Raw genomic sequence first — 25,251 nt, 5'->3', positions numbered from 1 at the left:
TTTTCAAATATTGAATGTATAACTATTTATGATAGATAGCAAGCATTCTTCGGCGGTTATTAAATAGGCTAAATGATTATAAATTATATGTTTGTTAAAGATAATCCTTCTGAAAAAAAGTAACAAGATTATTTCGGCCTATATAACTGTGTTTGTGTACCGAAAGATCTCGAAAATCATTGATCTTATAAGACTTTTCTTTACAGAAAAGCTTCTTCAGGGTTTTGGGAAGTTTATTTTACCTTTTTGTGGGGAAGTGTACCGCAGAAAAAAAACTCCCCCTCCAAAAAAAAATATATCATTTTTTTAATTTTTAATACTAAAAATAATCTCTATTAGAATTGAAATATTTTGCTTCATTATTTTAAATTTCAGCTTTACATGTACATTAGTTGAAATTATGTCTAGAAGAATTTTTGGCGGTTTCCTTCAAAGTGTCAAGTCGATCAATGACCCCCACCCCCCCGGCCCCTTTATTGTCAAGATAGGGTGAGGGTAAATTTTCTGATTGTTTGTTTTTTATTTTAATTTAGATAAGGTAAATTATATTATGTACAGTGTTATCCCCGCAGGGTTAGGGCTCCTAACAAGGGTAGGGTATGGGGAAAACCCCTTCCCCTTATTTTTTCAAAATAAAGGGGGGTGGGTTTGCTCTATAGGAACTTTCAGGGAAAAGACTGAATTTTCAATATTGTAATGGTTCTAATTTCTATATCTGTGTGTCGACATTGATCAATAGAATCTATTTTTACTCGTCTCAATGGAGTTTTATATAAAACAAGGATGACAACATCCATACAACCGATTCTGAAAAATAATAAAAAAGGAACATTGCCACTATAAATTTCACTCTATGAAATATACAAATATAAAATTCATCTAGTGATTGATGAAATAATATAAAAAAATATAAAGAATAGATCCACTTGTAACGGAAATCGCAATCAAAATTTTAAACCAATAAAATGCTTCCTATATGTCGATTTGTTGATCTTAAAATCCACAGATTGTTGCTACAGGAATCTTTAGAAAATAAATTGGCCAAATTATAATGCCTAAATTAATGCTAGATATTTTTGTTTTTTCATTACGGCAGAAGAATGGACACGTCCTAAACGTAGATTAGCCTTGCTCTTTAAAACTACACTCTTAGTTTCATCTTATCCTGGCCTCTTGTTTCAAATTTCAAACACTTCAACAGTGGAAAAGTAGATTGAAAATATCTTATTCAAAAGATGTTATTCTTTTATTTAAAGTTTTTTTCCTTTTTTTAGATCCCAAGGATTACTTAAATTTTAATAAGCGAAGCCATGAAACGGTAGGACAAACTAACATCAACATTTGCTGGGTGTCATTCCTGCACAAGCAGAATATTAATGCATAGGTCCAAAAAACTTGTAAGTAAATTTGTTGCAAAAATTCTTAAATACAGGATTCTGTTTAAGGACATACCAACATTTTTCGGACTTGATTATAGTTATGCTTCGCTTATAACATTGTACCTTGTGGTAATAGGAATCATAATAGGTAAAAAAAAAGGCTGTGTGGTTTCCATAAAGATTTTCCAAATATAAAGAAGTTTGTAATTTTTTCTTCCTTAACCCATTGATTTAGAATTATTTATTTTCAATAGCGGTGGCGGTACAATGCAGCTTTTAGCTATTTTTATTTTATTATAACTAATACACAAGTTTTAATGCTTTGCTAAGGTCAGAAAAAAGTCAGATTTTTTTTCTATGTATCTAGGATAATCAAGCAAGGTTAGCTATGGTACTTTCCGCCCAGAATGGTAATATTGAAATTAAAACGTTAGTTAATTATGGCTTTTTATCTTATACACACAAAATAAGAGAGTAACAGCCCCCCCCCCCCCCCCTCCCGGTTAACATAAGATTGGTTATTACAACTTTTGTTTGAAAATTTTCTTGATAAAGTGTATAGGAAATTTAATTTGTAATCCAAAAAGTAAAAAAGTTAAGTCCTAATTAAATGGGGCGTGTCCGTCTGTCCGTATCTGCTGTATCTTATACCTCTTGTTATCTATTTACAGTCATGATAAAAATACTTCTAGTGAATTAAACACCTGTATGTGGATTCCTACAATAATATGATATAGTTTCGTAAGAATTAAAGTAGGTAAAGCCTTATAAAAAGCATTCAGTTATTTAAGTTTTTGATGTTCAGATATCATATTGCTTAAAACAACTTTGACATCCTTTTTGTAACATATTTTATTAGGTATTGATTATATTTAATTAATGCTTATTCATGCCATTATAAAAAGCCAAAAAGCTTGAATTCAGGTTTGTTTATATGTAAAGTAAAATTTAATGAAGGTTAATAAACAAGGAGTAATCAATGATTTGCTATGTTAATTTCAAACATTTTACATATACATACAATAATAATATGCATTAAAAAACATGAATAAAACTTCAATATAATCAATAATATAATTATAATCAAACTTCAATATATTTGAACAGTTGTGTCTTGAGGTTCCAAGGTTCAGAAACTCTGCATGGTTTCCCTTCAGTTATTGCAGACTTGCAGTTCAGCACAGTGCCAAAGTTGTTCATCAACATGAAGTTTTCGCCTGACTTAATAGCTCTCCATTCATACATGTGGTAACTAAAAGAATTAGGATTTAATTAACAATTAACATTCCCAATGATGATAAACTAAATTAGCCATTATGTAGTTTACAATTGGTTGATAATTTTGGACACTCATCTAGTACCAGAAGATTTTGAACCAACAAATAATAAAGTGTGCTTATAAGATATTGGATCCTAAATGTGTCCCCTCCCTCCCTGAATTTAGACTCACCTTTTAAAGGGTTTATTGGTAGCCATGTTGATAAGCATTAAGCCTGATTCAGACCACCTCCAGAGTTGGTTGTCAGCTCCAGTATTAGCCTCAAAGGTGTAATCATTGATGGTACTGTTGTACGTCAGCACCCTGCCCTCCATCTTCCAGTGCAGGTTACCAATCATGAATGTTGGGCCTGTGGGTTCACTAAGCTCATAACACAATTCAAGATCTCCTTTCTGATTTGGGATAGGACAGTCAACATTGGCAAATCTATCAACTGCACTATCTTCCAGGAAGTCATATCCATTTCTCATCATTTTTTCCATTGTTGGTATGAAAGCATTGACCCAGGTTGTCTGATCAGCAGCAAACTCTTCCATGATCTTATGCAGAGGTTGGGACCCAGCTGGTTCTGCTAATTCTTGCAACTTGCAGTCAGGTTCCGCTCTTCCCTTCTGTCCAGGTAACTTAGACCAGATTGGTTCACCATCATTGATTGGCATTGATTCATTGAAAACTTCCAATCCAACACATCCATGGATAACACCATCAGTAACCTCAAAATCCCTGTACAATCCCATCTCACAGTTCATGGCCATTTCATCACGGTTCATCACAATTCGGAACCTTTCACAACCATTATTCAGATCATCATCCTCTTCATCAGGCTGACGGGGTTCAGTACTTCCAGCAGCAGGATCTGCATGGCATTCCTGACCTTCTGGAACATTTTCATAACATGTCTTGTGTTTAAGTGTTTGAAATGGACTGTAGATGGGTGGGCATATGTAACTTCTGTGAATCCAAAAGACAGGCCCGCCACGTTTGTCCATTTTTCTGGAGTGAGCCAACCACTGGGTCTTAACCATTTTGTGGCCATAAGCATCTCCTGTTGCACGACATTCTGGGTCATCAAAGAACATTCTGTCCTCACCTAAATATAGTTAAATAAGAAACCTCAAATATTATCAATTATAAATTTCAATTACACAAGGAGTAATAATTTAATAGAGTTTAAATTGATATCAGTGATAAAAACATCCTAAGATTTGTTATATTCTGGACATATTTTTAAATATTATAGGAATATTTTACCTGTAATAACTTTATAGTAGTCATTGTTGAAAGTGTGTGTGCCACTAGAAGTCCAGATGTAAGGAAACAAACTGTTTGTAATAGTAAATCTTCCTAAGGTATGGGCTCCAAAAATAGCAGCTGTTTCTCTTCCGTCAAAATTAAAGTCCTTCTTAAAGAATTCAATAGTCTGCTTTCCATTTCCAATTGGGCTGGGATGACTCTCTTCTTTGTCTGTAATGTAAGGTCTTTCAGGATCTGAGCCTTGACAATCAATTCTGCCATGTTGAAACTGGAATTGTTTGTCAGACTTAATCAGACAAGAATCATCTCCAAGTTTATGCATACAGGTAACAGAAGGAACACGTTCATCAAATTGATCCTGGCAGGCAATGTTATTGATTCCCATACTGAATTCTACAGCCACTATACCAGCATATGACCAGAGATCTGCTCTAGATTTACCGGTTTCATATAAAGACTCCTTCATAGGAGGAACATTGGCTGGGTATCTAGCATCCTTATAGATCTTTTCTAGTTCATCAACAATTTCCTCAAGGCCCTTGTTATTGGTGCCGTTTACAATAGGATTATTGTAAGCATACTTGGTATCATCCAGTATAGTATCAACACCCTCCCAGTTGAGACAACCATCACATCCACCTGTTCCATCTGCATATTTCAGGCAATCATGAAAAGTAAGCCTAAGTGCTTTAGCAGCGTTTCTTGATCCATCTCTTACACGGAAGAGAGAGTACAGTTTACCTCTCACCTGATATAAAAATCATTATTATGATTCAATATAAAAATGATCAATTATAGTTAAAACTTTACTGCATATTTTCATTTAAATGTTCTTTTCGATTTTGTAAAAACTGGCTTTAAAAATCCTAAAGAGTTTTTTTTGTAGCAAGTTGGGGTTAGATTAAAGTTAAATGCTATGAGTTGTCTAAAAATCATTTTGCTATATAGAAACTTTTCTTTTCAACCTGACCCTGGCACCTGCGTTTGAACTCTGTGATTGAACCCCAGGTAAAAAACTTGCTATTCCAAAAGATTAGCTTTCTTTACAGAGTTCAATCTCGAGTTTTAGAGAGCTGTGCAATTATTATTGATTATCCACCTTGACAAGATCATCCTTGGACCAGGCAGCTCCAGTTTCCCCGGGTACATAAACAGAGCTAAGCTGCCCAATTAGTACAAATCCTAAAAAATTGAAAAATGTAAGGAACCATATGTCAATTAGAAGTAATATTTGTGGTTAGTATTAGTAGTAGAGTTATTTTTCAAAATAAAGAACTATAAAATGATACACAATAAAGCATAAGTATATTCATAATTACATAATTTCATATTTCATTCTGTAAATACATTGGGAGCTAAGATGTCGCATAAGCGGTGTTGTTTCTAGCTGTTGAAAAAAAGAGACAACACCGCTCACATGACATCCTAGCTGCCAACAGAGGAAAATTACTTGATAAATTTTTTAAAGAAAATTGCTATTATATTTAGTAGTTTTCTAACATTTTTGGCAAAAATGAAAAAGTATAAATATAGTAGAAATAAAAAAAATCATATTAGGAAAAATAACACTAAACAAATATATTTGCAACAGCAATAACAAATTCAATTAAAAGACAAGTAAATTAGAAGTTAAGATTTAAATATTGCATGCACAGTCCTTAATTTTTTATTTTGAACTATAGAGCATATAAATGAAGGCTTTCACTGGTTTTATTTAATTCTTTGCTGCTTGCAAATTGAACAGTAACCTGTGGATAGATTTTTTTTTCACATAAGTGAAATGTTTACAGAAAATAAGGGTTAGATCAAGTTCGAAAAGCTAAGCTGTTTGGAACAATTAAATATTATGTGATAAAAATAATGGAATAGCTGTTACCTGTGATAAAGATGTGGGCGAGGTACATGTTTCTGTTGACTAAATATTGTACTCAATTGTTTACAGTTTTATTCAATTAAATTGTGTTTACTTTTATATTCTATTCTATTATAAGACTAACATTTGTTCTTATCAAAAGAACTTGCAATATCCACTGTTAGGGGAAAAAGTGCCCCCCGGCCCCCTTATTTTTGGGAAAAAAAATTTTGGGGAGGGGTTGTTTTTCGTTTGTGTATTACTTTAGATCAGTTTAGGTTAGGATCTAATGGCTACTGTGCAGCCCTGTAGAGCTAGGACACCATAGGAATAGGTACCGCAGGGTTATCCCTCCCCCCCCCCCCCCCATGGTTAGACATAGGAAAAACATCTACCTTCCCCCCTTATTTTCAATTTAATCATTAATAAAATAAGGAGGGGAGATGTCAGTACTAGGCACTCTAAGGGTAAGACTCTAAACTGATACAGGAACATTCATCAAGTTTAAAATATATAGAACGATAAAGCTATCCGTTACAGAACATAAAGACCGACCGTAAATGTAGAAAACCTTCACATCTAAATATCAAAAATAAAGTTTTTGGACCTTTTTTTGTCAATATTTAATTATGAGATCAAATATTTTATTCATATTTATACCTTTGTTTTCCTTTAATAGCGAAGCGTTGTTATAACTTGTGTATCCGATTGTACCTTCTTTTAAAATGTTCAATAGATCTTGAGCAAGAGAGATGATTATATTCCTTCATGGCTACGCCCCTAGCTTCTATCATGTGGCGTTTGTAGATTATATTTAGCCACTTTCTGCCCTACATAAATACTTTCGTGAACTCAAAGTCACATACGTTGCTGCTCAACCTAAGAATGTAATTTTACTTGTTTCTAATCTATTTTATTGGTAACGTAGCTCATAAGTTATTAGGGTTTGACCGTACGGATGTTCGTACTTCAGTTAACATGAAATTTTCCTTAAAAACAAAGTGCAAACATCTTAACAAAATATATATTGTTAATGACTTATTGACAAAAACATTTTGAATGATTTTATATCATTTTAATGTATAATACTTCAATATGGGTAATATTTATTTTACTGTACAATACTTTACTGTAATTCCTCGTGTGTTTTCTTGTCTTGTAAAGAAGAAAAAAAGTATTAAAATACAGAGGAGCTAATCTCTGTTAATAATAGCACAAGTGTTTTGTATTTGTATATAATATAAAAGAAGTACAATCAAATAGTGACGTATAACACAAGGATGACAACATCCATAAAAGCAAAGCTCTAAAATCAAAGGGAAGGACAAACGAGAAATAACTCTTATAGAGTGTCAGAACTAAATAAACATTTAACATAACATTTACATAAATTTGTTGCAAAATTGCGTAAATTTAGGATACAGAAAAGGGCATATTAAATTATTAGGATTTGTGATTATAGAGATGCCTCGCTTTTAATACTGTAGCTTGTTGTCCTATTGTACGTATTGATAATTATATCATACAGAAATGTTGTCAAAAAATTTAACGTGTTATAAATGGACGTACGGACTTTTTTTGGTAACGATTATAAAGTTGCTGCAGTTTCTAATTGTACCTAACTGTTATAGGAATCATCATGTTTAAAATCGATAGTATAATTCTAACATGTCTCTTTGTGTGTTACCGTTTAGTCAAATGCGCTTATTAAGTGGCAATGTTTTTAATTATAACCAAATGTATATGTATGTATGTACAATTTAGGATATATAAGTTGGAAGGAATTTTAATGTTAGGGGGAGATTTGAAAACTGCATCAAATTTTAAGGATTTTTCATAAAATTCGTTTTTTTGTATAATTCTTTATCTAAAAGCGGAAATACAATTTAAGTTAATTAATTTTGACATCTGTGATTGGTGGATTAAAAACTATCTGCGCTCTGATTAGAGAAGCTTAAGTGTCGTACATCATTGACCCAATTAGAGCGCAGGTAGTTTTTAATCAACCTATCCTATTGGTCAAAATTGATTAACTTAAATTGTATTTCCGCTTTTAGATAAATAATTATACAAAAAACGAATTTTATAAATAAAAATCCTTAAAATTTGATGTAGATTTCAAATCTCCAACTTATATATCCTAATGAACATAATTAATAACAGTTAAACTTAATAAGCGCATTTGACTAAACTGTAACACACAACTTTACAGCTAAAATACGCGAAAAAATCCCCTCTTTAGTAGATCGGCCAGAGGAATCTTTGGAAAAAATTAGCCGTCTTTTCAATTAGCAGCCATTAAAATCACATTTTCCCCTAAACTAACGGACAGAATGACGGACTTACCAATAAACTAAGTCATAGAGTGGCTACTAAATTGAGTTTAACAATTACGTGATGACATCTAGAACTGCACCTAATTCCCATGGTGTCTAGTGAATGTTAAACCACTGCACTGCGTGGGACTAACCATACCTAATTCTAATAAACCTTAACTAACCAATTAACGTTACCTAATCCCTCCAATGGCTTTTTTAAAAATCTTTACTATCCCGAGTGGGTGAAAATCAATGTTCAACCAAAAATAAGATTCCAATATAATAAATATCCTAACTCAGAAATAGTTTATATTTTGTACACTTCTAATTGGGAGGGGGAATTATTTTAACAACACAATGTAACTAAAATCGTAATAAAGCAAATTTTACTATAAATTGCGAAAAGAAATGGTTCTGAAATATTATTATCTGTTCATAAGTAACGGCAAGCAATGGCAAGCCAATATAATATGTATTTCATGACATATAAAACCCCAAGTTAAACAAAGAAGTTATAATTATTTTGGGTACATTCTTTGTTAAAGCAACTTACAAACGAAAATAACAGTAGCTCTATAAAGTTTATAATACTTCTTTTTCTAAATACTTTTTTGGCTGAATTGTTTCAACACCGCAAAGAGATGGTTTTGGGTGCTACGTCAAGCCCGTGGGGTGCGAGAGAGATACTCCGAGAGGTACACACACACACATACAAACACACACACACACACAGATAAATTTAGCTATACAGTTTATGGTTAGGTTCTCATTTATTTACACCCAATAAGGAACAAAATAAGCATGTCATTTTTTATATTTATTATTTTAAACTTTATGATATTCTAAAATAAATCATACGTTTATATGGTCATATAGTGCTATGAAATCAGTGAAGACAATAGTGATATTTATTAAAAATATATATAGAATATTTATTTTCAATTTGTTATAAAGAAAAGTTAAAATTAAATATTCATTATGATCAACCCTCCCCCCCCCCCCCCCCAGCTGTTAATATTGTTTTGATTTATAAATTGAAACTTTTATAGACTTTATGTTGCTTCATATGTAATGTTTTTGCTTTTTTAATAGCCTTTACACAACTGATAGCAATTATGCATATAATGATGAAATCAAAAAAGTGTAATACTATTATTACTAATTTTTATGTCGATAAAGTTTGACGGTTAATAAATTTTTATTTACTCGGCTGCTATTTTAGATAGATATCTGCACTAGTTGCTTAGCTGAGTTTAGTCTTAGTTTGATATTAATAAGTTTTCAAGTTGAATTTGTAACTCATTAACTTTGAATAAAAAAGGTTAAACAAAAATTAAATGATGATTTAAAACAAAAATAATATTTGAAATATAGATGAGAATTTGTCAATATGTTAATTAGTATGTATACTTTGTAGTTTTGGTATTATCATATTAGAAATAGAGTCACAATATAAACTTTAATAGTCAAATTTTTCACAAAAAAGATAAACTTTATAGTTTGAATTCCAATAAAAGTGAATATATTGTGCTGTTCAGATGTTGAACAGTCGCTTAATAGTTATTTCTCGTATCGTATTATAAACGGCTTTCCGCGGATATAGAATGTACAATTATAAATTAAAACTAGTTTTTTTAGCCCCGTGGTGCCGAAGGCACCGGCTAAAAAAACTAGTTTTAATCTTATGATTGTACATTTATATATTCGTAGAAAACTGGATATAATACGATGCTAGGCATAGTTTTTTCGTATTCATGAGAACCGGTTCCTATCCACCGGATTCAAATGAATACGAGAAAAATAATATTTGATTATTCTATGAGATAATTTTAATTTTAAGAGTTTCGAATAAATCAAAAAGGAAAAATTCTTCTGCTTAGATACAAAATATAAATTATGCCAGTTTGTATGTCCCCATTTCTAGACTTTAAAAATGTAGCGGGACTAAGTGTTTCAAAAATCAGCCATATGACGTCATGACGCTACCTAAAAATACTAAAATTATATCTTTAAATTCAAGTAAATATTCCAATAAACTTAACTTGTGATAAAATGATAATTAAATCAAAATAAATATTAAATAAGAAATTTTTTAGAATAATTTTCTGTTTAAGTCTTCTAAATGACATATATCTATTTGTAAGGTATTTGTTTTGTATAGATGCTTTGTTGTAAACTTCAATTTCATAATCAGGAATATAAAAGAATATGACTATTGGTTATTTTGTAATTAAAAAGGGAAATGCACAAGAAATTGTGCTAGATTTTGAGCTTTAAACAACTAGGTACCGGAGTCCTTAATTTTAAAATAATTCAAAGATAAGAAGACTCATTTAAAAAGTTATATCAGAGGGGGATGGGGGATAGGAGGTTGTACATGTTTAGTAAGTGGATAATAAAAAAGCATGAAACCAGGTGAATTATTATCTTTTTTAAATTAATCAGAATGTTAATGTTGAATGTGAGATTTTTTTTACGTATTTTGTTTTAGCTAAAACTATAAATGCATGAATTCTTGTAAATAAACTAGCATCTTAGTGCATAGTAGGAGGAGGTTATATTATATTCATATTATATGCAAATTCAAATCAGGTGACACAAAATATTGTAAAAAATAAAAATTGTTCTATTTTGAAATATATTTTTTTCGAAAGCTTAAAAGAACAGGTATATTTGACAAGTTATTCCCTAAAATGTTAGTACTCTAAGTCATCTTATTAAAGGTCTAACCTAGGTTTGGTTAAGTTATTTCTTGGGTAGCCCTGCAGAGTAAAAGAAATTATGAAACAGGGCGTTTAAAATAATCCTAGTTTCATTACTTTAGTTCTGACACTCCCCCTAATTTTCATTTCAAATTTATATGGTTTTGGAGTGGGGGGAGATGTTTTGTCGTCCGATCAAGATAAAAAGAAAAAACTTGATCTTTTTTTATTCAATATACTAATGCATCTGAATGTGTGTGATTGTGTCTAAATATATACAGAATACCCCCTCCGGCCTCCCCCCTCCAAAAAACGATATATTGTGTTAGGAAACCTTTCCTCCCAAAAAAAATTTAAGTTGAGCCATATAAAAAACGTTCCACATACTCTAAAGACTTTTCCCAAGGGGGAGGGGAGAGGGGGATTTTTGGATTATGATAATCTTTATTTGAGGGGCTTTATTAGTCTATTGCATTCAGCTAACTTCTCCTCTGAAGCACTACTCATTTCTTTGTTGTACTATCTCTCTATCCATATATATATTATATTATATTATACACCCCTACCTCCTGGTAATTAGTATGATAAATGATAGAGGAAAAATCTATAAATAATAGTTTTTAGCAGAAAAAGAGCAAGGATTGCAACATCCATAAAAGCAAAGCTCACCAAATCAGATACAGAATGTCAATGCTTAATATGAAAAATAGTTCCTTTAAAAAAAATAGAAAATCAATATTCTTAAAAACTGTTTACGAAAATGGTTAGCAACATAATTATTAATACTATAAAAGCGCAACTAACGTAAATAGGTGAAAAAGTTCCCTTTATCTAAAATATTTCTAAAATTCTATTGACTCAACAAACCATAAAATAGCAAATAAAGTGTACTGCACTTTTATACGCTGATTGTATACTAATTCTATCAGTATTTACTTGATGGTCTGAAATCTTTTGGACTATTCTAACAACAAGCATAAAATAACGGAAGGATCCTTATTGTAGAAAAGCTTTGCTTGCTAAAATGTATAGATATATAGTTTTTAGCAGAATTACAAATATTTGGAGTAAACAATGTAACAATGACAATTATTTTTAAATTTTAAAGCATTTGGAAGCATTGTTTATAAAAATTTAAAATATAATTAAGAGCATAGCTATAAAGAATTTGGAAAGTGTCCAGTCATACAGGATAGCTCTGAAAGTGAATGTTAGAATCGTCCTATAGATTTTAAAGCATTTATGAAGGATGAGATAATTATTTAAGTTAATATGCAATTATTACGTGTAGGAGTATTTATAACATCGTATAATAAACAGCTTTCTGCGGATCGTACAATGATAAATTTAAGATTTTATTCACCCGGGACCAACAAAAATGGTATTTATTTAATGATTTTTTTTTTCATTATTCGTGAAAAATGTCTATAATGCGATACGATACATATTTTTTTAGTATGCATTGGCTTGTAGATGTTGGATACTTTTATTGAATCTTTAATGGTTGGTTCACACTAGGCTTTGCCATAACTTTTTAACTAATAGTTTCGATCTATAAAGGAGTATGTTTTGTTTATCATAATTGAGGATTTAAATCTAGTCCCTTGTCTTATCCCTTAATATCCCTGAAAATTACTCACCAGATGAAATGTCCAATAAAATTGCAAATGATGCAAGGTATGAAATTGAAGTGAAACTATGCAAAGAGAAAGGGGACAATGGGCTGTTCCCAAAGTTTTATAATAACGTTTTCTTATTTATTGGCCTAACAACTTTGGAAACTTTTACTGAATTATTGTTTATTAAGTTGAGTGTTCAAACGTTTCAACCTTTAATTTTAATCTACAGAAGGGTTGATTTTGTGTGTCTTCATTGGGGATATACATCAATTTAGCGACCATTTTCTTATCACTTTAGATCCCTGGCAACTATGTGTGTACAAATATCGTATGTATAAGATGTGAATTACAGGGTGTCCACTACGATATTTGTTAGTATAATTAGTATAAATATATATTAGTATTTATGTGTTTCCTTGGGTGGTTAAATGTAATTTTCCTTCAAGTTACGAAGACCTGAAAATTATAGGCGAAGATATTAGTATTCTTCTATTAACTTTAAACATTGTAAGTAAGTTTCCAAATTCTTTTGTACAGCTATGCTGTAGATTAATCGGAGTAACATTTCATGTCTTTCCAAGATTTCTCAAAATCAGATTAATTTTTACTGAAATAAAACCGGTACTGAACTATTATATAAAAAAACATGTACCATACAATTGTTGAAGTGGGCCTTGGCTAATATATTGGCTATTATTATCATTTGGTACATGAATGAAAATATGAAAATAACTTGCATGCATAGACGTCCAAGGGGGGGGGTAATGGGGCGATTACCCCCCCCCCCCAAACGGCACCCCCCAAAATTTTTTGATTTTACCCCCCCCCCCCATTTAAAATTTACCCCTACCCTGGGCACCCCCAACCATTTAGGAGGGGGTATTTACCCCCCCTAAAAAATTTTTACCTTCCCAAAATAAAAAGCTTGGACGCCCCTGCTTGCCTGTACATGTGAATGTTTTTCTTTTCTGTACCTAATAAGTGTTGAGTGTTTTCTCTACATAAGCAAATAATCATTTTTTTGCTAATGATCATCTTCTACTAATTAACCTGATTAGTTTAGGGTTGAAGCTAACTTCCTATTTACTTTGGATTATTCCCTTATGAATAATTATTCCATATTGTTAATTATCTTCTTTTATATCCCTATAATATATCCCCCACAAGTTTTAGTGTTAAGAACCTTACCTAGAGAAGTTATTTCACATGATTATCATAATAGTAAAAGAATTTACAGGGCTTTAACACTAAAGCAAGAATGATTTACCAATCTGTTAAGAAAAAAATTAAAATACCTACAAATATATCTTAAACATTGGAATAGAATAAATATTATAATTGAAACATATGACAATTCATACTCTCTTACTTTACATTAAGATGTTGAATAGTTAAAATCTATTTGTTTTACTATATTTATGTTTATATTCCTTGTTTAAATTTTGTAGAGGGCCTTAACACTAGATTTTCTCTTGTGTAAAATTTCAGGTTGAAAATCCTTTTATGATCTGACCAAGCATAAACATTCATAGCATAATCTTTTTACCTTTTCTTCATACTAGCATGTTATTTTTAAAAATAATAAATACAATATTTGGTTTAATGAATTTAGTTTACAAATATAAATATTTTCTGGAATCAAAGCATAGGTTGAGTATAATAACTTTTTGCCTATCATTACCTAGAGAATAATCTATTTGAGTATACTGCTAATGGTGCAACATATGGAGCTATATCAACAGGAAAATGAAAGCAAATAGTTTAGTAAGATTTATTGTAATGACATTTGCATATATCTTTTCAGTATTATATTTAGACATTTGAAATTGGTATAGTCTAAAATTTTCAAAAAAAAGTTTTTAATGAATTGTTTATGTTGCTCATTATTTTAATGTAAATTCATGAAGGTAATCCAGGGAAAGTCAACACTGCAGTTTCAATTTTGTTCTTGTAATGAAAGCTTTGAACTAGTTTAATAGAGTTACTCTTAATTTCAATTTTCTATCATCTACCACAGTATGTAACTTTAATATCCATGCACTCACACATACACACACACACACACACTTACACACAAAGTTTAAAAATATACATTTGTATAGATAAATATAAATAGATATGTAGTGAAATAAGGATGACAGCATCCATAAGTAGCGAAGCTCAGAAATTATGAATGTATATTATGAATATATTTACAATATACCAGTGTTATCCTATATATTTGATGAAATAGGGAAATGACAAAAACTTCAAAATCACGCAACCTTTCAAGCACGAAAAATGAAAAATCTAGGAATCGATCTAGCACCACAATTTATAAACAAATCTTTATAAAACTTGATGAAAATATGTAGAATATGAGCATATTCAATCCCTGATAATTTCAGCCGCAAATCCTGAATAGGAATTGAGAAAAGAATAGAAAACCTAAAAATCTAGGAATCGATCTAGCACCCCTATTAATATAAAAATCGTAATAAAACTTAAGGAAAATATGTAAAATGTAAATTTAAGCAATCCCTGAAAATTTCAGCTCATTATCTTAAAAAGGAGTTGAGAAAATCAGAAAAACAAGAAAATGGAGGAATCGATCTAGCACCCCAAATAACAGACGAATGGACAAAACAATGTATAGATTAGATGTGCATATGTTAGAAGAATCTTCACTAAAATTTTCAGCTTTCTATCTTTTATAGGAGCCGAGAAAATCACTTTTCCCCCACTTTGTCTCAGACGGACAGACGGACGGACGGACATTTCGAATTATAGAGTAGCTTCGCTACTAAAAAAGATCTATAACATATTTATAGGGAACACATCTAATATTTTTTCCAAAAATTCGGTCTTCAAATTCTTGTATTATTTTAAATAATAGTAGATCAAGTAATGGTAAGGATGGTCCCAATTATATAAAGTAGTAAGGTTTTTCTGTCAGGTGCATAAGATTTCAATAAATAATATCAATATTTTATAGAGCTTCACTTAGGTCTAAAGTTGTTTTTAGAAAAGATATAGGATGATTTAAGCAATTTTTCCAATTTTCTAGAAGCTACTAAATAGTTAGATATATAATATTAGTAAGCAGGTATTATTTGATGAACACCCTGTACACATATATTATAGATATATTATTGAGCATGCATTGTGCACTCATACAGAAAATCTCTTTCTAATCATTGTATACCATAGAAGAAGATTATAGAGAGACACAAATTGTTATAAATACATATTTAGATATGAAGACTAATATGCTTATAAATAGATTAGTGGATTATAGTTTTGACTATTTGTTTGTCATACTACTCTAGATATTTTCTTAAATGAGAGTAATGCATTACATATAGTATTTTAAACTTTAAATCATAAAAATTAGGGCATATTTTTTTTCTTTAAGATATTACAATTCAATACAAATCAAATTTTAACATTCTCTTATATTACTTTTTAAAACTTTATAAAATTGGATTTACTCAATGCGTATTTGAAAACATACTAAAACCATCTAATTAAGTATATGAATCTTCCATGAAATTTAAACTCTGATCGTTCCTGTGTTTTGCAAGATCTTAACTGACAAACAGAAGATCTTACTACTTTGTATAATAAGATTTTCTGCTAGAAAAAAATATGGCCACCCTGTAAATGTTAGTTTTATATTTATTGGAAGAAATTACTAAAAGTTTGGTCAGAGTTCCGGGGAAAACTTACGTTTGCAATTTTGTTTCCGGAAGGGTGGGATATATTATTCCACCCCAAACTTTTATGGTGTCCCTTCGTTTCCGCATACCATGAATACTGCAAGTGTTTCACAATAAAAAAATGAAATAAAATATTAAATGATGCTTTTGGTGCAAAGAAAGAAACACTTTGTGCTCTTGTAATATTATGCTCTTGTGATTAAAAAAATTAATACATTTGAGGAATTGAAAACGCACCCCCTTTCATATCATGGACATGGTTCTTAAGAATAGTTATTCTTCGCATCGTATTATAAACAGCTTTCCGCGGATATAGAATGTACAATTATAAGATTAAAACCAGATTTTTTAGCCCAGAGTTGCCGAAGGCACGGGCTGATTGTACATTTTTATATTCGTAGAAAACTGGATATAATTCGATGCTAGACATAGTTTTTTTCGTATTGATGAAAACCGGTTCTGATCCACCTGTTTCGAATGAACACGAGAAAGGCATTTATTCCTCCCCATTCAAATAAAAAGCGAAGCCACTAGCCCAGTAGAAAAAAAGTAGTAAGCTTTTTTTGTCTGTAGCTATCCGACGGATCTCGCTATCTTATTAATTGATATGATTTTCCTTTACAGTGAAGCTTCTTATATGTCCAGGGAAGATTTTTATCTATATTTTAGGGAAGGGTTCGATTCCCCCTCCCTCATCTAAAGTGTTCCTAGAGGCTTCAAAGGGCGTATTCGCTAGTATATTTACGTAACAATCACATTTATATTAAGTTATTTATTGGTGTACTTGGACGTGTGGCATTATTATTTGAATAAACAAAATTAGGACATATGATGTATGTATAATTATATTCCCCTTTAATAACTTTGGTAAATAAAAACCTACATACAGTAAAAGTTACAATAATGAGAGCGTCCAAGAGTAGCACAAACTATTTACTAAAGATCAAAAGTTATTTTTAAAGTTGTAGGATCTTCAAAGTTTTCAGACACCTATCTGCAAAATCACCTCAGCTGGATCTTTAAATCGTTTAGTGGTGCGCTGAATCGGGGCGATCCAGTTCACCCATGTTTGGCGCAGCAATGTCACTCGTTGAGTGCCATTGCCGCGCCAGTACCGCGCCACTGGGCGCGCTGATTCGCCCATTCCATTTTGATTTAAAGATTGAAATCTAATAATATCTAGGTGCGCCGAACTGGATCGCCTCGATTCAGCGCACCAATAAACGATTTAAAGATCCAGCTCTGCACATTTTCTTCATGTAGATTCAATTTACACAGAAATGTATGTACAAATAAAGTTTCATATATATTAGTTCGTAAAAACTATACCCTAAATAGCAGCTTAGAGAATCTCGTACTTTAAAGACATAAAAAAAAGACTGAGGATCTAACACCAGTTACTAAAACATAAATAACTGTATGAACAAATACTTTTTATTTGTGATTCGGTTGTATAAACCAGCAGTGTCCAAACTTTTCCCTTAAAGTTTACAGAATAGGTGATCATATTTGTACATTCATTTGTCACTTAAGATCTCTGATTTCTAATGATCCTTGCCAGACATATGTCTACTAGAAATCTATTCAATAGATCTTAGACGATGGAAATTTGAAACTGTCGGGTCAATATTTCTTTAATATTCCCCCTAGTTTCTAACTGTCCAAAGACGTTTATAACAATTAGGGAAAGGGTTGAATTTGGACAGGAAACCTAAATATTAAAATCTTTTCTAAATTTATACGATCCTGAAAGTTAATATTTACTGATATTTTCCAATAAATTTTTTCGTTTCGTCAAAATTTGGAAAAATAGCCAATATGGCTGTCTAGAAAAAACACGAAACCTCTACACCTAATATTTTCTCAGTGTTTTTTTTACTTTTTATACAATTTTTTTTAAAAATTAAATATTGATGAGTTTTTTATTTTTATAGAATGAATTATAAAAAATAATATTGGTTGATTGGTTTTTGCGATATCAGAACTCAGAACCATATCAGTTTTACTTTTAAACAATTCAATAAATATGAAAACTTTAAAAATTAAATATTGATGAGTTTTTTTTATTTTTTTAGAATGAATTATAAAAAAATAATATTGGTTGATTGGTTTTTGCGATATCAGAACCATATCAGTTTTACTTGTAAACAATTCAATAAATATGAAAACTTAGATATAAAATTTGTATAATAGATAAGACTTTTAAATAATTTATTCTCCCCTTTCTTTATTCCAAAAATCTCGATTTTTCTTTCATTGTCATATCCTAGTATTTATTATGTGTATTTGTATTGTCGTGTGAGTATGTGAGAGGGTTGTAAAGGATAGATAAATTACCACCCCCCCCCCCTCTCCCTCACATAGCTGTTAAGACTTAAGATTTTTTGTTTCAGGCTTTCAGCGTATCTACTCTATAATAATCCACCTTCCAAAGATCCAACACCCTACATTATCCAACCCTCCACCCTGCTTACTGTCTTCTACATTTCAACTCAACCATATATCAAACTTGCTAATATCATAAAGTGAAAGAAAAGTTAAAAAATAAACCACCAATAACCATTAAATAATGTATTAATCATTCTAACTCAAGTAATATGTACTAATTTATTATTTAACCTAACATACTAACAAAACAATAATCATAACTTTTTTTACTTTAATGAAATAAATAATCTAAATAAATAAATAAACTATGTTGACTTAAATAAAATGAAAATAAATATTTTTATTTTATTTGGATTGGAGTTAGTTTTGTAAATTGTAACGATTTGTCCTTGTTCTCTAAGGTCTCATATTTCCTGTATCATGAGTTGACCCTTAGCTTTATGCGGTCATAAATGTTCCCCCCCCCCCCCAAAAAAAAAACGCTTTTATCAATATACCTTGTATATTGGGGAATATTAACAAGGATTAAAACATCCATAAAAACTAGTACTGAAACTTTATGACAAACGGATACAGGAAGCAAATGCCTACATTACCAGAAATGAAAAAAGCTATCCGCTTTCTTACGGAGATTGACCAGCCCTAATTATAAAAAAGCTATTGTTCTGTAAGATTAAAACGATTTCTGAAACTGTATAACAAACGGATAATAACACAAACACTTAAATAGTTCAGAATAGTCGACAAATAGTCGACGGACAAACTGACCCTAATTATAGAAAATTATTGTTCTGTATGAACTTGAAGATCTCATATTTCTCATGTGAGTTCAGTTAAGTTGACCCTTCCAGTTTCCCTTCCTTAATCAGGTGACATAAATTTTTCCTCCCCGCCCCCCCCCCCAAAAATAAATATTGTACAGCGATTAAGGCGCGAAGATATGTTAATTTTATTTACCATAAAAACGAGTACTTTTATTATCAAACTGACATTATTCTTTTATTTTAGTAATTATGGGAAAATTGAAACAAATTTAAAATGCACGGAAAAATGTCTATAAAAATTTTAAAAAACTTAATTATGAAATAGCTTCGCTCCAAAAAAAATAAAATACTGAAGGGAAACAAACTAATCTCAAATCTTAAATATATATGAACATAGCTTTGTAAGTATGTCTGTCCAGGCGATAAATTTAATTCAAAAAATAGATATTTATCAAATTATCACATCGTATTATAAGCGTATGACCGGAAAGTAAAAACGATTTCTTTCAACTGAAGTCCAAAAAAACCGTATATAGTTATTCCGAATTTTACGATTTGTATTTAATAAAAGATAGACAGACAAAAAGAAAGAACTAAAATTATTAAAGTGATTATCTAAATTTGGTTACTATCATCATATCTTTGTAGTTTGTATAATTGATCAAAAAGCCTTCATAAAACTCCTAGGAAAGTTTTTTATCCGTGGAGATTAACAGACATCCTATTATTTTATTCTTTGGTTTTCAATGATAACTATGATATATAGACAGAACAGAAATGTACAATCGTTTGATTATTAAAACCAGTTTTTTTAGCCCCGAGGAGCCGTTTAACTATGAAAGAAATAGCTATCTGTCTTAAAGAACGAACGAATTAAAAAGTAAAAACTTTGTATATTTGTTTTATTCAAAAAGAGTAGGTTTTATTGCAATTAGAGTCTTCCAACTAATTCACTTACAATTTTGCTTCATATCCGTGTCATGTTATTTAGTTGACCCTTTTTAAAAAAATTTAAATTTCCCTTCCTTGCGAAAGAATGTTTTTAAAACTTAAAACATATGAAATGATATTATCACAGATATTATCATCAATCTATAATATAATTGGCCAAAAAGCCTTCATAAAGTGTTATAAAGCATATAGAGAAGTTATCTATATTCCAACTTTCAATATGTAACTTTGAAGCAATTTTGTTTGTTTTCTACATTACCGAATACTTTGTGAAATCAATTCGTCTCAAATGTAACTTTTCTTAAAAATAGGTTTCTAAAACTTGAAATATAATTTTTAACTTTTCTCACCAATGAATGATGAAAGTATAAATTTAAGAACAATTTGAAATATTTACCCTCTAACGGCTAATTTATTTACTATAATTTCATCGTATTAAATCCAAATTTAATCTTGTTTCTCCCCCCCCCCCCCCCCACCCCAATTATTACCATACCATTACCAGGTTGGTTACGATATTATATATTTGTTTTTTATCCGTGGACCGTGTGACATGAAAGATTAAGCATCAAATCCTCCCCCCCTCCTCAAAGGGGAAATTAGCAGAATTCTTACATGTCTACCTAATAATTATAAAACATACATAAGTAGCGAAGCTCTAAAATTATGAATAATAAATAGACCATTTGGAACAATGTATGGTTGTCTTTTGAAGCATTAAGCTAATAGAAAAACGTTAAAACTTAAACAATTGAATTTACAATTACATAATCCTAAATTTGCCTAAACTTAAAATTGTTTATTAATTATTTCTTATCAGTTCAGCATTTTGATTTTTGATTATTATTTATTATTGTCAACTGTCCTATCCCCTCCTAATATTTATGTTTTTCCCCCTATTTTTTTGGGGGGGGGGGGAGCTAAACAGATATCCTATTACCTCCTAATATTTATTACATACAACACCAACCCCAATTTTAGGGGGTTACATGGGGGGGGGGGGGCGCGCATTACCACTCCGCCCATATTCATAATGAGCGGTGAAAATGGACAAAAAAATTGTAAAATACGTGATAAAAAACACATTTATAACAATCTTTTTCTATATATAACAATATAGTGTATTTCCGTAAAAAGACTCGGACGGAGGGACGTATGGACATACCTTAATTATAGAGTAACAAGGATTCTTATAATTTCATTTTCACTATGTTTATATATATGAGAGGGGGGGGGGGGGGTCACGATTAATTTTTAACTTGGGGAGTGGGTAAGATTATAATTTATTATACTAGTGTAGTCTCACCCCTCCCCTATTTGAAGGTTGACCGTTACATTACAACTTACGATACAAATATTGACCCCTCCCCCCCCCCCCCTCCCCAAGAAATAAGTTAACAATTCAAAACATATGGAAAATAGGAATTAGCGAAGCTTTTCTATAATTTGTGTTGGTTATAAACGTCAGTTAGTATTACTATTTTATATAATTTATAGACAGAATACTTACTTTATAATTATACTTATGCATTTATGTTAATGTTCCCCCCCCCCCCCCCAAGAAACAAAACAAAACAAAACATATGGAAAATTCAAAATACTAGGAATTAGCGAAGCTTTTCTATAATTTGTGTTGGTTATAGACGTCAGTATGTTAGTATTTATATAATTTATACTTATAGACAGAATACTTACTTATAATTTTGATTATACTAATGCATTTATGTTAATGTTTTGCTTTAATGGATATTGTCATCCTTGTTAAAAATATTTCACACATATTGAAGATATCTAGAATATTATAAATCTTAATAATTTCTTGGAAACCAACAACAAAGAAAAATTTGTAGGGGGTAATTAATGATTCCTTGAAATTTCATTTGCTTACAGACCTTTGAAGTGACAACATTTGAACATTTGTTTTATTTTTGCTATCGTTATTATGGCGGAACAAGGACAGAGAGTCACAGTTGGGCGCAGGCGCAAGCCGGTAGCGATGGATGACTTGGTTCCTTACTTCCCCCGTACACTTACCTGTACAGATCCAGAACCAAGTTTATACCCCGACCTGATGCCTGGATGGTACGCCCATTATCAGGTCCTTCACAGATCTTTTAAAGATATATCTAACCTGCTTTACAGGTCGGGGTTTCAGAGTGTTCGGAATATGCAGGCGATCAGACTATTTAGTGAAGGAATTGGTATATACCAATTCCTTCACCAAGCCCTTCCATCTTCTCAGCGTACACGCGAACAAAACCAACTTGTTCTGCAGCAAATGGAAGCAAAATGCAACGGTTACCGTGACGACGTTATCCAGGCGTTAGCTGTCTATGACCGTGCGATAGGATTAGATGGCACAGTAGATCTATCATCAGATGAAGACGAATATCCCGATATCTCCGGCGATGTAAATCCATCTTCCGATGATGGAGATATTGACGCCATCCTGGAAGTTCTGGAACACGAAGGTGGCGCGAGCGAAGGTGAAGGTGATGACTCTGATGAGTCAGTGATCATTATCGATTGAGTTGAGATCGCATTCCTGTGAATATTTAGTTAGATTCCACATAAATAACATAACTTGACATATATATGCTATAATAATAAAACTATGAAAAATAATTTTCTTATTTTTATTTAATTTAATTTGTAATTGCGATGCTGCTCTATAATTTGAATTATAATTGAAGAAGTAAGCTCTGTTTGTCTGTAGCTAAGGATCTCGCTAACCACTGAACCTATATGGTTCTCCTTTACAGTACAGCTTCGTATAGGTCCTTAGATGGTTTTATTTGTGTACTTATTTTAACTTTGAATTGAAGACATAAATTTAAAATTATCAATAGCTATAGTATTAACTTTAACAAACAAAAACATTTAAAGTGCCACTAGAGGCCTCTAGGGGCGTAGCCGCTAGTAAACTTATAAAGAAGTAAGCTCTGTTTGTCTGTAGCTAAGGATCTCGCTAACCACTGAACCTATATGGTTCTCCTTTACAGTACAGCTTCGTATAGGTCCTTAGATGGTTTTATTTGTGTACTTATTTTAACTTTGAATTGAAGACATAAATTTAAAATTATCAATAGCTATAGTATTAACTTTAACAAACAAAAACATTTAAAGTATATACTGACAGACAAGGTGAATTATAGAGTAGCTTTGCTAAAAAAAATAATATTAATTGCTTACCTGTTTAGGAGGTTTAGCCGTCACTGGATCATTGACCACAGAGATGTTTACCGAGAGTATAGGAAGGGAGTGAACCTGGCCAGCTTTCAGAGGAAGTTTCAACAGGCCCAGGCAGATGCTGAAGTTATCCATGAAGTCAAAATATACGTCACTGCCCTAGAAGCGCTGCGCCACATAACAGGAAAACTGGTTAATAATGAAAGTTTCCTTCGCTTTAAGGTAAATGTATGTTTAATATTTTTGATCATATTTGCTGTTATCTAATGTCTCATACCTATATTTTTTTAAACAAAATTAATTGAAAATGATTGCTAAAATCGAAATATATCTTCATGTCAGTTAGAATAGTGTATTTTTTAAAAATAGGTTGAAAAACATACTAACTTTAAAAAATTCGCTTTAAGGATACGGATGCCAATGCCTTTGACCATATCGTCGCCAAGCAGGTCGGTTTACTTGAGAAAGGCAAGAAGCAGGATGCACCCACCAGCAAACAGCTTCATAACTGGCTGCAGGGGCAGCACAAGTATTACATGGAATCCTTCAAGAAGATTTTAGAAAATAAAGGTATTAATAACTATTAACTATTAAGTATTATAATTTATAAACTAAAACATTACTAAATAATTTCAAAATCTGAAAGAAATAACAAATAATTAATTTAAATTATCTTCACTTCCGCGGGTGTGTACATTGCCGAAATCGAAGGAAAGGTGCACACCTGCGGAAAAAATGTTAATATTTAATTATTTTAAATAATCAATATTATCTTTGTTTCCGCAGGTTTGCACCTTTCCTTCGACTTCGGCAATGTTCACCACACCGACTTCATTGCAGGTAACCTAAATAAAATAAATAAACTATTATTATTTATTAATGCAATTACAACTGCAGCAGCTACATAACCTGAATTAAATAAAGTAAAGTAAACTATTATGAATGAATAATATAAAAGAATTACTAATTTTTCAGTAACTGCAAACTATACCGATGCAGACGGTCCCAAAGAATTGTTGCTCGCCTGTGAACAGGTATAAGTTTAAAATTAATTCTTAGAAATTTAGAATGACCACAAATACCTAAATGATAATTTGATTAATTACTTATGTTTAGATGCCTAAACCCGATGCTTCCGGCCGCAGCATCTACGAATATTTCGAAGAACTGTTGAAAAGGTTTGGGCTTGAGCATTATCAACTTCTCAGCTCCACATCCGACTCGGCTGCCAACTGTGTAAAGGTAATGAAAAATTATAAATTATAATTATAAAATCATAACTATTTAATAGTTTTTTCTCGCATCGTATTTTAAATGGCTTTCCGCGGATGTAAAATGTACAATTGTAAGATAAAACCAGTTTTTTTAGATGAATATTTGAATGAATACGAGAATTAATATTATAAAACAATACCATTAGAAAGTAAATCATTAATTTATTTTTCATTCTTTAGTCCGTCAAGATACTCAATGAAGAGCACGGGAAAACCCCCACAGAGTATACAAGTTTCATGAACCATGAGGGAGTCAGTGATGATGATAGTGATAAGGAAGACACACCTGAGGCTGATAGTGAAGATGAAATCCCGTTGGATTTGTTTATAGAAGATTTAGATGAGGTTGAGGATGGTGTTGTAGAAGCCGAAGGTGAGGGTCAGGATGGAGATGAAGAAACCCTGGCAGGAACAAGACAAGGCGATGGCGGCGATGGCGGCATATCAAGTGCGATTTTCTACAGGTCCATCGCCATCAAAGATCCACAACAAAGAGAGGGTAAGTAAAGTTAAATTAAATTCATTCCCAAAAAATTCAATGAATTACATTTAATGATTTACAGGGGTAGTTTCACGAAATGCAT

General features: G+C 31.4%; 2 protein-coding genes across 2 annotated transcripts in view; one reads left to right on the top strand and one right to left on the bottom strand.

Annotated features, from left to right (window-relative positions):
- Positions 1 to 2,354: 2,354 nt before the first annotated feature.
- LOC145323631 (uncharacterized) lies at positions 2,355 to 5,859 on the bottom strand. Its single transcript, XM_080166029.1, has 5 exons — positions 5,789 to 5,859; positions 5,012 to 5,094; positions 3,910 to 4,660; positions 2,830 to 3,748; positions 2,355 to 2,631 (listed from the first exon to the last, which is right to left on the bottom strand). The coding sequence occupies exons 1-5, from the start codon at positions 5,814 to 5,816 to the stop codon at positions 2,463 to 2,465; spliced, it is 1,950 nt and encodes a 649-aa protein (XP_080022155.1). The 5' UTR covers positions 5,817 to 5,859; the 3' UTR covers positions 2,355 to 2,462.
- An 18,618-nt stretch (positions 5,860 to 24,477) lies between these two features.
- Positions 24,478 to 25,251, top strand: part of LOC145324511 (uncharacterized) — a 54,669-nt gene continuing 53,895 nt past the window's right edge. The window contains exons 1-2 of the mRNA XM_080167094.1: positions 24,478 to 24,635; positions 24,848 to 25,166. Coding sequence (XP_080023220.1) covers positions 24,510 to 24,635; positions 24,848 to 25,166 — 445 coding nt within the window. The 5' untranslated portion in view covers positions 24,478 to 24,509. The remainder of the gene's footprint in view (positions 24,636 to 24,847; positions 25,167 to 25,251) is intronic.

This window comes from Acartia tonsa, chromosome 7 (genome assembly GCF_053477335.1).
Source record: "Acartia tonsa isolate MP-2025a chromosome 7, ASM5347733v1, whole genome shotgun sequence".
NCBI lineage: Eukaryota > Metazoa > Arthropoda > Copepoda > Calanoida > Acartiidae > Acartia > Acartia tonsa.
This window is presented reverse-complemented; position numbering and strand designations above follow the sequence as displayed.

Coding starts and splice junctions, on each gene's coding strand:
- LOC145323631 (XM_080166029.1), bottom strand. CDS start 5,816: ATGTACCTCGCCCACATCTTTATCACAG. Junction 4,661..5,011: donor CCAAGGATGATCTTGTCAAG/GTGGATAATCAA, acceptor TTTTTATATCAG/GTGAGAGGTAAACTGTACTC. Junction 2,632..2,829: donor ACCAATAAACCCTTTAAAAG/GTGAGTCTAAAT, acceptor TAATTCTTTTAG/TTACCACATGTATGAATGGA.